The following is a 12,586-nucleotide window of genomic DNA, read 5'->3' as shown; positions in this document are numbered from 1 at the left end:
TTATCTCATTTTACGAGACGTTTAACCTCGCGTACACTATCAGTACAATCTCACCATACCCGCAGGATGATTTCAATACGCTATTCATACTCAGTATGCCGTGTATGTAATTAAAAGTGCTTTTCTTTCCAGCTGAGGAGCTTGGAGATCTGTACTGTCTTGACCCTGGAGTTGTGGAAAATGCACAACGCGAGTCCTATCCTCCCGTGAGTGCCCGACAACGGGGGTACCTCCAGGGAACTCGCATGACTTACACCTGCAAGGAAGGGTACCATCTACTGGGAGCTCAGTCCATATTTTGCTTGGTTGGCGGAGAATGGTCCTCCAGTAGACCCACATGCGATCCAATCCCCAGAGCAGGTACTTGAGATATGTACAACTCTTAGAACAATATTTCCGCATCTGGGGGGTGGGGGTGATACATATCGCCTGCTTGTAGTGCTTCCTGCTTCAACTGAACAAACCTGCAAGGTACCTGCTTCGTACCAGCTGCTGGGAGCTCACTTCATATTTTGCCTGGTTGGCGGAGAATGGTTCTCCAATAGACCCACATGCGATCCAATCCCCAGAGCAGGTACCTGAAATATGTACAACTCTTAGAACCGCATCTGGCGGGTGGGGGTGATACGTATCGCCTGTTCGTGGTGCCTCCTGCTTAATCTGAACAAATCTGCAAGGTACCTGCTTGGTACCAGCTGCTGGGAGCTCAGTACATACTTTGCTTGGTTGGCGGAGAATGGTCCTCCAGTAGGCCCACATGCGAACCAACCCCCAGAGCAGGTCCTCCCGATAAGTACAACTCTTAGAACCATATTTCCGCATCTTGGGGGGTGGGGTGATACATATCGCCTGCTCGTGGTGCCTCCTGTTTAATCTGAACAAATCTGCAAGGTACCAGCTGCTGGGAGCTCATTCCAAACTTTGCTTGGTTGGCGAAGAGCGGTCCTCCAGTAGACCCACATGCGATCCAATCCCTACAGCAGGTAGGTGCTCGCGATCAGGGGCGTGCACAGAAATTTTGGGGGCCCGTCACAAATGAGTTTTCTGGGGTCCCGCTCATAGTGTTTACCCCTATATTTCACGCCTAGTTTTAAAAATGTTGGGCCCCCTTTAGGCTCGGGCCTGGGCCAACAAGTGTCCCTTCTTTCTCCTCCTTCTGTGCACGCCCCTGCTTGCGAGTACAACTCTTAGAGTAATATTTTTGCATTTTTGGGTGGTGACACATATCACCTGCTCGTGGTGCCCCCTGCTTAATCTGAACGATCTGTACAAGGTTTCGCCTCTGATACGTGCTGACTGGAAGATGATGATCAACCTTACGCAAAAAATTGCTCTTGTCAGAGTTCTGACACAGACCCCAGCGTCATATTTTGGAATGCTAGTGGCCTTAATAATGTAAAACTTTTGCAACTGAGACGAAACGTTGCTCTTTACAACGAGGATCTTTTTTTATTATTATTGATATAGTAGCAGCAACTACGTGTGGGCTGGTATACCGGTATGCGGACCAGTCAGCTCCCGCCTGTACACCCTCTTGCGTCCTTAAACTTAAACTGATTGTTTACAAATTTACATATTTTTCGCATTTGTGACTTAACCCGCCTATACGCCCTCTTGCGTCCTTAAACTTAAGCTGATTGTTTACAAATTTACATATTTTTCGCATTTGTGACTTAACCTTGCCTCTTTTTCAGAAGAGGAAGCTGGCATTCTCGTTTATGACGTACAATGTGAGTGTCAAAATGGTGGGCAATGTGACAGCGCTGGACGATGCATATGCCCTGCTGGATGGTCAGGCACTTACTGTGAGAAAAGTATGTATAGAGCAGTATTCTGCCGTGGGAAGGTAAAGGGCAGCATGAGCAGAAATGAGCTTTTGGAGTCCATACTGACAATTGGGAAATGTTAGAATTTAAAAAAAAATTTCTTTCTTTCTTTCCGTGCTTTATTTTTTGCGGAAATTGAATAAGGAAGCTTGTGCAATAAAGCTCAAGTACAATAGATGACAAAAAGGCAAAAAAAAAAAAAAAAAAAAAAACACGAAACATTTGCAGATACTGCCTCTCTCTTATTATCCCACGGCAGTATTGTTTTTCACGTTTTTACTTCAGTTATTTCCAAGCTAGTACATATAACCTTAAAAGTACACTCACGTTCATTAATTTCAATACACCTGTTTTTTCAAATTTTTTTCATCAAAAACAGACGGAATACTGTACTGCAATTGAATATATATTCATCTATAGTTTTCAAAGCAGCTTTCGTTTGTTTCTGTACCAAACATTGGTCGTAAAAAAACGCTAAGAGTAGTTTTTTGGCAACTTTTCCAAAAACGAAAGTTTTAGACCACAGTTTGTATTCGGTCACTCTATTACATAATTAAAAATTCACAAGAGTGACGTAGTAAGTTGTTCAGCTAGATGAATGTGCACAAGATAAATCAGTTCAAAGCAGGACTGCACATGAAAATTCTTTAAATAGAAACAGCCGGACCTTCATCTTTGGTGGCCTGTATCTCGGCCTAGGAATTTTTTTGGACAAAACCAAAATACAACCTGATCATACTTTTGCATGAGTTTTAACATGTTACATTCAAAAAAATACCAAGACGTCAGTTCAATCAAGATAATGCCTTGGTTGAACTGACATGGATTCTACCATATCATTTTTTCGAAGTTTTCATTTTTCGTTTGTTTTTCCCGGGTCGTACTGTATTCCGCAAGTCGCAAGCACCTAAAAACTTAAATTACATGTCAATACGAACACAAAAATATATGTGTCGAAAATTTCCACGAGGGGGGGATGAGGGTATACACTCCGCTCTATAAGACATGCAGATCAAATCTTGCTGCATATTTGTCGTTTACAGAAAGTTTCCATTGGAGAATTACAGTAAATATTGATCGTTTTCGTCCTGGGAGGCCTCAGAAAATTGTGGAACATGCAGATAAATATTTTTGGGTGATATCCAAATGAAACAAGTTCAAAACGAACCGTCAAATTCGTGCTGAACTGATGGGAATGGTGAAATCATCCTATCAATATGTAGTCAAATGACGTCTGATCACTGGCTAAAAGCCTGGGGAAACATCAAGAAAGCCACCTCAACGACAGATATCGTAAGGAAAAGGTTAAACTGGGCTAGAAAATACAAGGTTTGGGCACGTGATCCGTGGAAAAGTACTTATCACTGACGAATCAAAATACTTGGGTCTAAGAGGCGTTAGTTTTGTAATAGTGTTGTGAGTCAGTGCATTTTATCCACTTACAGGTATTAAACGAACCATCAAGTATGGAGAGTGTCCTGACATGGTTCGATGAGGTTTTGGTAGTGGCATTGTTGATGATATTGTAAAAATGGTCCCCAAACACCCAAACGATATCACACCATCCTTATAAGACATTGTACACGGCGTGTTCTTGGTGTTGGCGGTCTTCTGGCACTCGCCTTATTGACCGTGGATTCATTTTAGAACAGGACCACAACCTAAATCATTACAATTTGTGGAGGAAGTAAGATGAATCTGAAAAAATGTCAGCAAGTGCTTCAAGCACTTGCAAGGAAAGGTGCCAGCTGCAGTCTCCATGCAGTTGGTACCCTTCCTTGCAGGAGTACGTCACACTGCTAACCTGCAAGTGCATGGTTAGGTCACCCCAACGTCCAGACTGCAGTCTCATTGAACTACTCTGGGTTCATCTGGATAGGTAATATTAAGGGACAAAATCATTTGTGAGAGGAAATTTAATTCAGTTAGAATGGCACAGAATCTGAAATTTTGGATTGACTAACCAATAAACTAAACCGCCCCTCCCCCGTTTGTACGGCGTTAATCGCTTCTAAAAATCTGATTTTGACAAAGGGAACATATAAGGAAAAAATATGATGTTAAGTATGTAGTGAAATATTTTTTTTTTACTCGTGAAGAACTTGGCTTAGTTCCTCTTGTAAAATCCTTTAAAAAAAAACGTCCAACTTAGGTGAATTTATTGCATATTATTCAAAAATAAATCAAGAGTAAATTGCTGATATTCACGCAATTTAGTTAGCATATAGGGTTATAAGTATAGAGTTCTTCATGCATCATATCAGGGTAGTTTGGATCTGTCCCATCACGATTTTAGTGTAAAGTTGAAATAGTTCTGCATCACATTAGCTACAAAAACCAAAATTGAAATTCTTGAGGAAAAGATAAAAAAAGACTATTTTAAACTGAAGACATTTTTCTTCAACTGTTAAAAAACAGCGAGAATTTTCTTACCGCTCCATTCCGTCGAAAATTTTGTCTCAAATTATACCTCATCTAAATACTTCTGTACTAAATATTGAAATGTTTTAATAAATGTGTTTTATGATTTTATTAATTTCCGGTAGCAATGCTAATATCAACAGCATCGACTTGGCGAGCATTCTCTCTTGAAATCTGCACTAAATTAGTTTCAAAAATCCAGGGTTCTCACTCCTAAGCCCTCCCCTCCTTTTTGCGAAGACACTCTCCAACGGTCACCGCATAAAACCATCATTTACTTAATGAATTGTGAATTTATTTTAAAGTAAATTGCTTTTTCTGGTATACTGCTGGCAGAGTGCTTACAAAACGCTCAGGATTTTTCAAACTAATTTGGTGCTTTGATCTCACCGGTTCGTCGTAAAAAGTGGTTTAGAGACACAATATCCATTATGTTTTAATCATCTTTTGCTGCACAATTTAAATATGACAAGGGACGTTAGAAAAGCATCAAACCTTTGGCTGAAGAAAGAAAACTGGCAATTATGGAGCGTCGGAAACCTAATCACCATCCAAGTAATGGGACTGCTCATACTTCTCTCAGGGGTGCTGCCATTGTTGGAAGCATTTCTAGAAGCCTTGTTTCGGAACATGGCCCCACTGGTTGGCGCTGACTCTTAACGGGCCTTGACAATTTCTGACTTTTCTGTATTAAACCGATGCAACTATGACTCGCTCATGCATCCACCAATCAATGTCAACGTTTCAAAGGTTGTTCATTTTTGATTGAACATCGCCCATTTTGACTGCAAGAGGCGCTGATGGGAACCCCTGCATCCACCAATCAATGGCAACGTAATGGAAACAGGAGTTCCCTGTTGCGCCCTCTTTGTTGCCATGAGTTTCAGCGATTGTCACGGCCGATAAGAATTAAGGGGGCTCTGTTCGGAACGGAGTAAAGCTAGAGTGTAGTCATAATGTCTTTAAAAAAGCATGCATGCCCACAAAAGTTGAAGGTCAGCTCATGCAAGTGCGCTCGATTCATATCCATCAGGTTTTTACAAAAAAAATAAATAAATAAATAAAATAATTTAAATTTTGACATCTTGAATTCAAATTATGTTTTTCGCAATCACGAGTGTGTGTGTATGTAGGCGTTTGTGTTTATGTGTGTGTGGGGGGTATGTGTGTTTGTGTGTAGGGGGGTATGTGTATGTGTGTAGGCATGTGTGTTTGTGTCTGCATGCAGGTATGAGTGTGTGGGTAGTTGTGTCTATGAGTGTTTGTGTGTGGGGGGGATGTGTATGTGTGATTAGGCATATGTGTCTGTGTGCAGGTATGAGTGTGTGGGTAGTTGTGTGTAGACGTCTGTATGTATGCGTGTATGTGTTTGAGTGTGTGTTTGTGTATGTGTGTAGGTGTATGTATGTGTGTGTGTGTGTACGTGTATGTATGCGTGTGAGTGTAGGATATTGACGCAACCTGGAGACGGTTTTCGCTAGAGAAGCAGCATTGTGAGGTGCGACACCCGGTCGACGGTGGTGCTGCAGAGGGTGCTGGTGGGAAAATAAAATGATAGCACATCAAAACAGTCAAACGAAAGCAATAACCAATCGTGATTTCTCAAATAATAATAATAATAATAATAATAATAATAATAATAAAGTCGGATACTTTATTATTTTAACAGCCTTGTATTTGATTTTTTTTTTCAGGGGCACTCGATGGTGGAAGTTTGTACTGTCTCGACCCTGGAGCAGTCGCCAATGCTGAACGCACCTCAATTCCTCCCCTGAGTTCCCGCCAAAGGGGTTTTCTTCAGGGTAGCCGTGTGACGTACACCTGCAGGGAAGGGCACCAACTGCAAGGAGACGCGTCTATGTTTTGCCTGGATAATGGAGAATGGTCCACCACAAAGCCCAAATGCGAACCAATCCATACAGTCCAGGTATTATTTCGCATCTACCGGGTGGTTAAAATTAAACTGACAGCACTCAGAGCAGACAAGTGGTGCAAAAAGAGGGGAAGGAGCACAGGGCCAGTTTCCAATCCAGAATGCTGAATAGAATGCTTTTCGGAAATATTTTTTCTTACTAAAGGGAAGAAAAGAAGTTCGTTTTGGGAAAACGAACAAGGGCGCCCACATGCAAAATTTTAAAGGGGGGGGGGGGGGGCTCAGATGTTTTCTCCATGGTTTAGCAGGATATTTTCCCCATAGAAACCGATTTCAGTACAGATTAGAGTTATTAAAATTTGACATTTTTAATAACTTATTCATTAATGGCTGGAGAAGAAATGTTTTTACATTTCTGCAAAGAGAAAAGTACTAAAAGCAAGGAAGTTCTAATTACAAAGGGGGGGGGAGAGTTTGAGCCCTCTGTTGCCCCCCCTCCATGTGGGCACCCTTGAAAACGAACCTATTTTAATTTTTTAAAAATAAGTGTGTTGCGAAATTAACTCTTTTGAAATGTTTTTTAAATAACATTTTTCAACAGTTGCAGAGAATAAGTCAGCTAATTTTGTTCCCCCTACCTACCCCTTTCTCCTTTTCTAGCCCGTCTTCGAAATGGCCCCTGAAGATCCCTCCAAAATCATTACAGAGTATCCAAAACTTTGTTTTCAGGGTTTCAATTTCGTATTTAATTTCGGAGGAGAGTCCCCGAACACCCTCTACATAAACATATATAGCATACAATTGTATTTTTTGAGCTTCAATTTCAAAAAATATCAGGAGCAGAGCCTCCGAACCTCCAAATCTCTTATGTCACCAAAGAACAACGAAAATTTGCTGTTTTATAAACTACAATTTCGTAAAATTTAAGCGGCAGAACATCTGAACCTCTCCCCGAAAATTATTAAAGAACGTCTAAAAAATCCGTTTTTAAAACGTTAAAATTCAGAAAAAATTCCAGAGAACCTCTAACACATCGGCGAAAATTGTCTAACAATTGCGTTTTTGGAACTTCAATTTCAAAATATTGAGAGGGAGAACCGATTCGAAAAATTGATTGGAGACAGTCCCTGAGCCATATTACTTCCTTTAACATAAACAAAACTTAAGGGTTTTAAAGCATCACTTACGAAAAATTTTCGGGGAGGACCAACGAACCTTTCCTCCAAATTTAAAATTTAAAACAAGCGCTCCAACGAGCAAACCCCTAGGGTCCGATATATTTTTAATATATCTTGTCGAGTCAATCTGTATAATCAATACATATTTTATCATTAATATTAACTGTATATAATGCATGAAATTAATTTTCTCCCTTTTTTTCTTTACAGGAAACACACATTCCAGCGAGCTAGTCTAAAGTTTGGTCTTTAGGACTATTTTATTACAGTTGTCGAGATTAATTTTAAGTTGTCGAGAATTTATTATTTTTATTTTGTCTGGGACTGTCGGTGAAGTGTGAAAAGAAGAACTTGAGAAATCTTGTAATACTAAAATTTATTGAACAAATAAAAAAAGTTCCAAAAACGCTGCCTCTTGTTTTATGCGCTTTTAATGGTGTATAGTTAACTTCCGATTATTCGCCGAATATGATGGCAAGGTAAGAGTCCATAAGTGAATTGTGCGGCTAATCTGCAAAATCACTAAAAAATAATGATACTAATAAATACAATGATACTAATAAATACAGTAACTTAAAAAAAAACTAACACCCGCACATCCAATTAAAATCTAGCTAAAAGCGATAATAGCTTAGAGGAAAATGTATGTTAAAGCTAAAAAAAAGAATACCTCACAAATGTATAACCTCACGGATTATACACATCTGCTGCAAATCGTGCTAACACTTGTGTAGGGGAGGTTAAATTTTTCGAACAAAACGGTTCTGGTCACTCGTTTACAAGCGTAAAGAGTAGATGTAAAAAACGGCTTTCAACATATAAAGTTTCGGTGAACGAGGAATATTTGCGGTCATTGGAAGGAGAAGAAATAAACAGGAATGTCTAAAAAATGGACTTACTTTTCTTTTGTTGAAACAGGTGCATTTTTCTTCATTCAGTAAATCATCCCTGCTGAAAGAAGAAAAAGTGGAAGACTGCTGATAAAACCATAGACTAATAATAAGAGTAGACCGAGCTTTCTCATTCTTGCTGATGAAGAAAATTGGTTCATAGATGTATCATGTGACTAGTGGAAGGGCTTGGCGAAGACTTTGGCAGCATGGTTGCTAGATGGCAGCATTATCTATAGTTTGGCACTCGACATGTATTTTAAGACAATGTGTTTTCATTAAAAAAAACTTCCAGGTGCAGAGATTGAACTGTTTTTCTTTTAGTTATGCATTATTTTGACATTAGTAATAGTTTTTGATCAGTTTTCGGTAACTTTTATTTCATTTGGAGCTGTCAGCGTTGGCGTGAACGAAATGGCGTAAACGTTTTGCGTTAACGCAAAAATGTACTAATCGGTATCTTAAATTGAAACTGTAGGTAAAAATCTTACCGTTTGCTGATTCTTCTTGGTCGCTTGCATCTTTTATTGCTTAGAGAGTTATTGAAATTGACTAAAGAAAATGCACAATACTATCTAAACGAAAAACTCACTATATTAACAAAATATTCACAACTTAGAATAACAAATTTACAAATCGGACTCCATAAAAGATCATTCTTCCGTGTCCCATCAATTCTATTTATTTTATTTCGCGCTGGCGTTGATCGTCTGCTACGATTAACGCCCGCTGTTGCTAGGATATCCACCAGTCACATGGTTTGGTTTATGAGCAGCAAAAGGGTTGCCATAGCTCGGTCTACTCTTATTATTAGTCTATGGATAAAACGCAAAGCGGATAACCGGAAGTTAACTGTAACTGTATGTTACATATTTTCCTTGTACTGCCCTTCAAGAATTATTTTGTGTCTAATTTTGGAAGATACTGAATGTTACAAATTAATGTACGGGAAGATTATAAAATAACGTGAGGTGCTCAGAGCCCTCTAGCAAGTGAAGTATTGGACGAAACATTGCCAAATTTCATAGACGTGCATAGCAGATCATGGGATTTCGATTCCTGCAATAAAAAAAAATAGTATCAAAATTCACCACCAGGGGTATTTTGGCGCTGCAAAAGTGTATTACTTGCGAATACTAAAGAATTAAATGCTAAAAAATTCAGCACACATCAAATGTGTTTCTTGCTTTCAAATAAGGTTCAATAAAACTAGAACCCCTATAACTGGAGAGGCTGACGCATCCGCCATATTGGAGCAAAAGCACAACAGGAAAAGCTACCTTTATTAAAGCTTGACCACGAAGAGAAGGCGGCTGACCTTGAAGCAAACACATCATTTGTATTGTTTGTAATAGGTTGGTTGTAATTATTTTGTGATAGATAGGATCAATGAGAACGACTCTCACTTTTAGGTGCTTTCTGGTTGATTCTACCTATTACAAATGATACAAAATGAGGTTTCGCTTCAAGGTCATCCGCCTTCTCTTCGTCGTCAAGCTATAGCAATCATTCGCCAAACAGGAAACGAGAGAGTCAGGGAGCGAAGGTAAACATTGGCGAAATTTTGGAAACAGTTGGCGTCGGTTCTAGGCTACCAGTCACTTCCCGGGCTATTAATTATCCATTTCTCTTTTTTTTCTGCATCTGCTGGAAATCTGAAGAGCTAAAATCCTTTTTTGGAGCTGTTTACACAATTAACAGCCGAACAACCACCCATTTGACTCAGTTTAACACATGCTCAAGAAATGTAAACATCAGCAGCAATGCTATCGCTATACGAAGCACTGGATCAAGTTTGTTCCAAAATGGCGGATGCGTCGGCTCCTCCACTATAGGGGCCTTAAATAAAACCAACAAGAAATTTCAATCCGTAACAAGAGGAGAATAATACCAAAAGTCTTCACGAAGAAATTTTGGCGCGGAAGCAAGGATTTCTTCTTGAATAATATTCATATAAGATGGTGCACCACCCCACGTTGAGCTTTAGGTACTGAGCGTATGGCGACAGCATTTTTTTGATAGCAGATTTATTAGTCATGCACTTCCTACGGTATGCAGACCGTGGTCGCTTTATCTTTCACCTTGTGACGTTCCGCCATGGGGATTTCTTCATGGTGTTGTGTTTCTACGACATGTTTTCGATGTCTGAACTTTGAAAACTTGAATAACATTGCAGGTAGGAGAAATTAATCCCCCCCCCCCAGGATGTGTGGAAAATATTGTGCATTGTATGCAGTACATGGAAAACATTTAATCCTTCAATATTCACAATAATACACCTTTTCAACGCCTCTCGTCCTGGGCGGCTACGTGTGCATAGTTGTGTGTGTAAGTGTGTAGGCTTGTGTGTGTGCGTAAACCTGTGTGTGTGTGTATGTGTGTGAGCGTGCGTGCGTGTAGGACATGGACGCCTCCGACCAGGAGAAGCGGATAGCTCAGGACCGGAGCAGCCGCGCCGCGCCGCCTGCAGATGACGGTGAGCGGTGGTGCTGCAGAGGCTTCTGGTCCAAGCTGAAAAAGGCACGGAACATCAAAAACAGTCAAATAAGGACAATAAGCAATCGTGATTGCTGAAAAAAAAAATATTAATTTGAATTCTGAAATTTTGAATTCAAATTATGTTTTTCGCAATCACGAACTGAGACAGGACTCTACTCATTGGAGTTATTGTTTCTAGAAACAGCTTCTGTCCCCCCCCCCCCAAGCCTGCCTCTCCTCTTGGGCGGTTATGTGTGCATAGTTGTGTGTGTAAGTGTGTAGGCTTGTGTGTGTGTGTAGACCTGTGTGTATGCACGTGGGCGTGTATGTGTGTGAGCGTGCGTGTGTGTAGGACATGGACGCCTCCGACCAGGAGAAGCGGATAGCTCAGGACCGGAGCAGCCGCGCCGCCTGCAGAGGACGGTGGACGGTGGTGCTGCAGAGGCTTCTGATCCAAGCTGAAAAAGGCATGGAACATCAAAAACGGTCAAATGAGGACAATAAGCAGTAGTGATTGCTCAAAAAAAAAAAAAAAATAATTTGAATTCTTAAATTTTGAATTCAAATTATGTTTTTCGCAATCACGAGTTGCGACATGACCCTACTCATTGGTTACTACTCTACTCACTTGTTTCTAGACACGGCTCTTGTCCCTCCAAGTCTACTCTCCTGTTGAACGGAGACGTGTGTATTAGTTGTGTATGTGTAGGCTTTTGTGTGTGTGTAGACCTGTGTGTATGCACGTTGGCGTATGTGTATGTGTATGAGCGTGCGTGTCTAGGACATGGACACCACCGACTAGGAGCGACTACCGGAGGACGGAGCCGCGCCTGAAGGTGGCGGTGGTGGTTGAAAAAGGCACGGAACATCAAAGACTGTCAAATGAGAACAATAAGCAATCGTGATTGCTTTAAAAAAAAATAAATAAAAAAATTTATTTGAAATCTTAAATTTTGAATTCAAATTATGTTTTTCGCAATCACGAGCTGCGACAAGACCCTACTCATTGGTTACTACTCTACTCACTTGTTTCTAGACACGGCTCCTGTCCCTCCAATTCTACCCTCCTGTTAAACGGAGACGTGTGTATTAGTTGTGTATGTGTAGGATTTTGTGTGTGTGTAGACCTGTGTGTATGCACGTTGGCGTATGTGTATGTGTATGAGCGTGCATGTGTCTAGGACATGGACACTACCGACTAGGAGCGGCTACCGGAGGACGGAGCCGCGCCTGCAGGTGGCGGTGGTGGTTGAAAAAGGCACAGAACATCAAAGACGGTCAAATGAGAACAATAAGCAATCGTGATTGCTCAAAAACATTATAAATAAGCGATAATTTATTAATTAATTTTTTTGGAAGGGGGAGGGTAAATTTGACATTGATTGAATTGATTTAAATGGGCTGTCGGGCCCGGGCTAAGCCCGTCTCATCTCCAGTGTAAGTCACAAAACGCTGCGCTTTATATATCTCGGTGAATATCGGTCGAACTAATTTCGTTTTTTTTTTTTTGTGTTGGAATTATTTTTTTAATGGAGATCATTTCCCTAAAAAATAGTTAGGGGATCTAGGGCCCGGATAAAAAGTTAAATTTTGTATTTTTTGACTCATTTTTATTTTTGTTTCAGACTTTCAATGTCTTAACTCTGCATCTGATTTTGAACATTTTTGCAATTGGAAGTATGCATCTAGGACTGATAGTTGCGAAAATAAAGGTCTTGCAATTAAAACGGAACACCCTGTATATTACTTATAGCAATATAATAGCTAGTTATATCCAATATCTTATTTCTGGCACTTACACCCCTTTTTTAATAGGTATAACATTTTTTTACAGAACACCTTGCCCTATATATTGAGAAACTTCATAGTAAGAGAAGAGATACAAGAAATTTTATTGAAATACAAGTTTTTCTACAAACA

General features: G+C 40.1%; 1 protein-coding gene across 1 annotated transcript in view; it reads left to right on the top strand.

Moving 5' to 3' along the window:
• LOC129226260 (multiple epidermal growth factor-like domains protein 6) overlaps positions 1-7,532 on the top strand; it is a 46,023-nt gene extending 38,491 nt beyond the window's left edge. Inside the window, exons 10-13 of the mRNA XM_054860861.1 lie at positions 133-360; positions 1,695-1,814; positions 5,942-6,174; positions 7,509-7,532. Coding sequence (XP_054716836.1) covers positions 133-360; positions 1,695-1,814; positions 5,942-6,174; positions 7,509-7,532 — 605 coding nt within the window. The remainder of the gene's footprint in view (positions 1-132; positions 361-1,694; positions 1,815-5,941; positions 6,175-7,508) is intronic.
• Positions 7,533-12,586: the final 5,054 nt, after the last annotated feature.

This window comes from Uloborus diversus, chromosome 7 (genome assembly GCF_026930045.1).
Source record: "Uloborus diversus isolate 005 chromosome 7, Udiv.v.3.1, whole genome shotgun sequence".
NCBI classification, from domain to species: domain Eukaryota; kingdom Metazoa; phylum Arthropoda; class Arachnida; order Araneae; family Uloboridae; genus Uloborus; species Uloborus diversus.
Note: the sequence above shows the minus strand (reverse complement) of the source record. Positions and strands in the feature narration are given on the sequence as shown.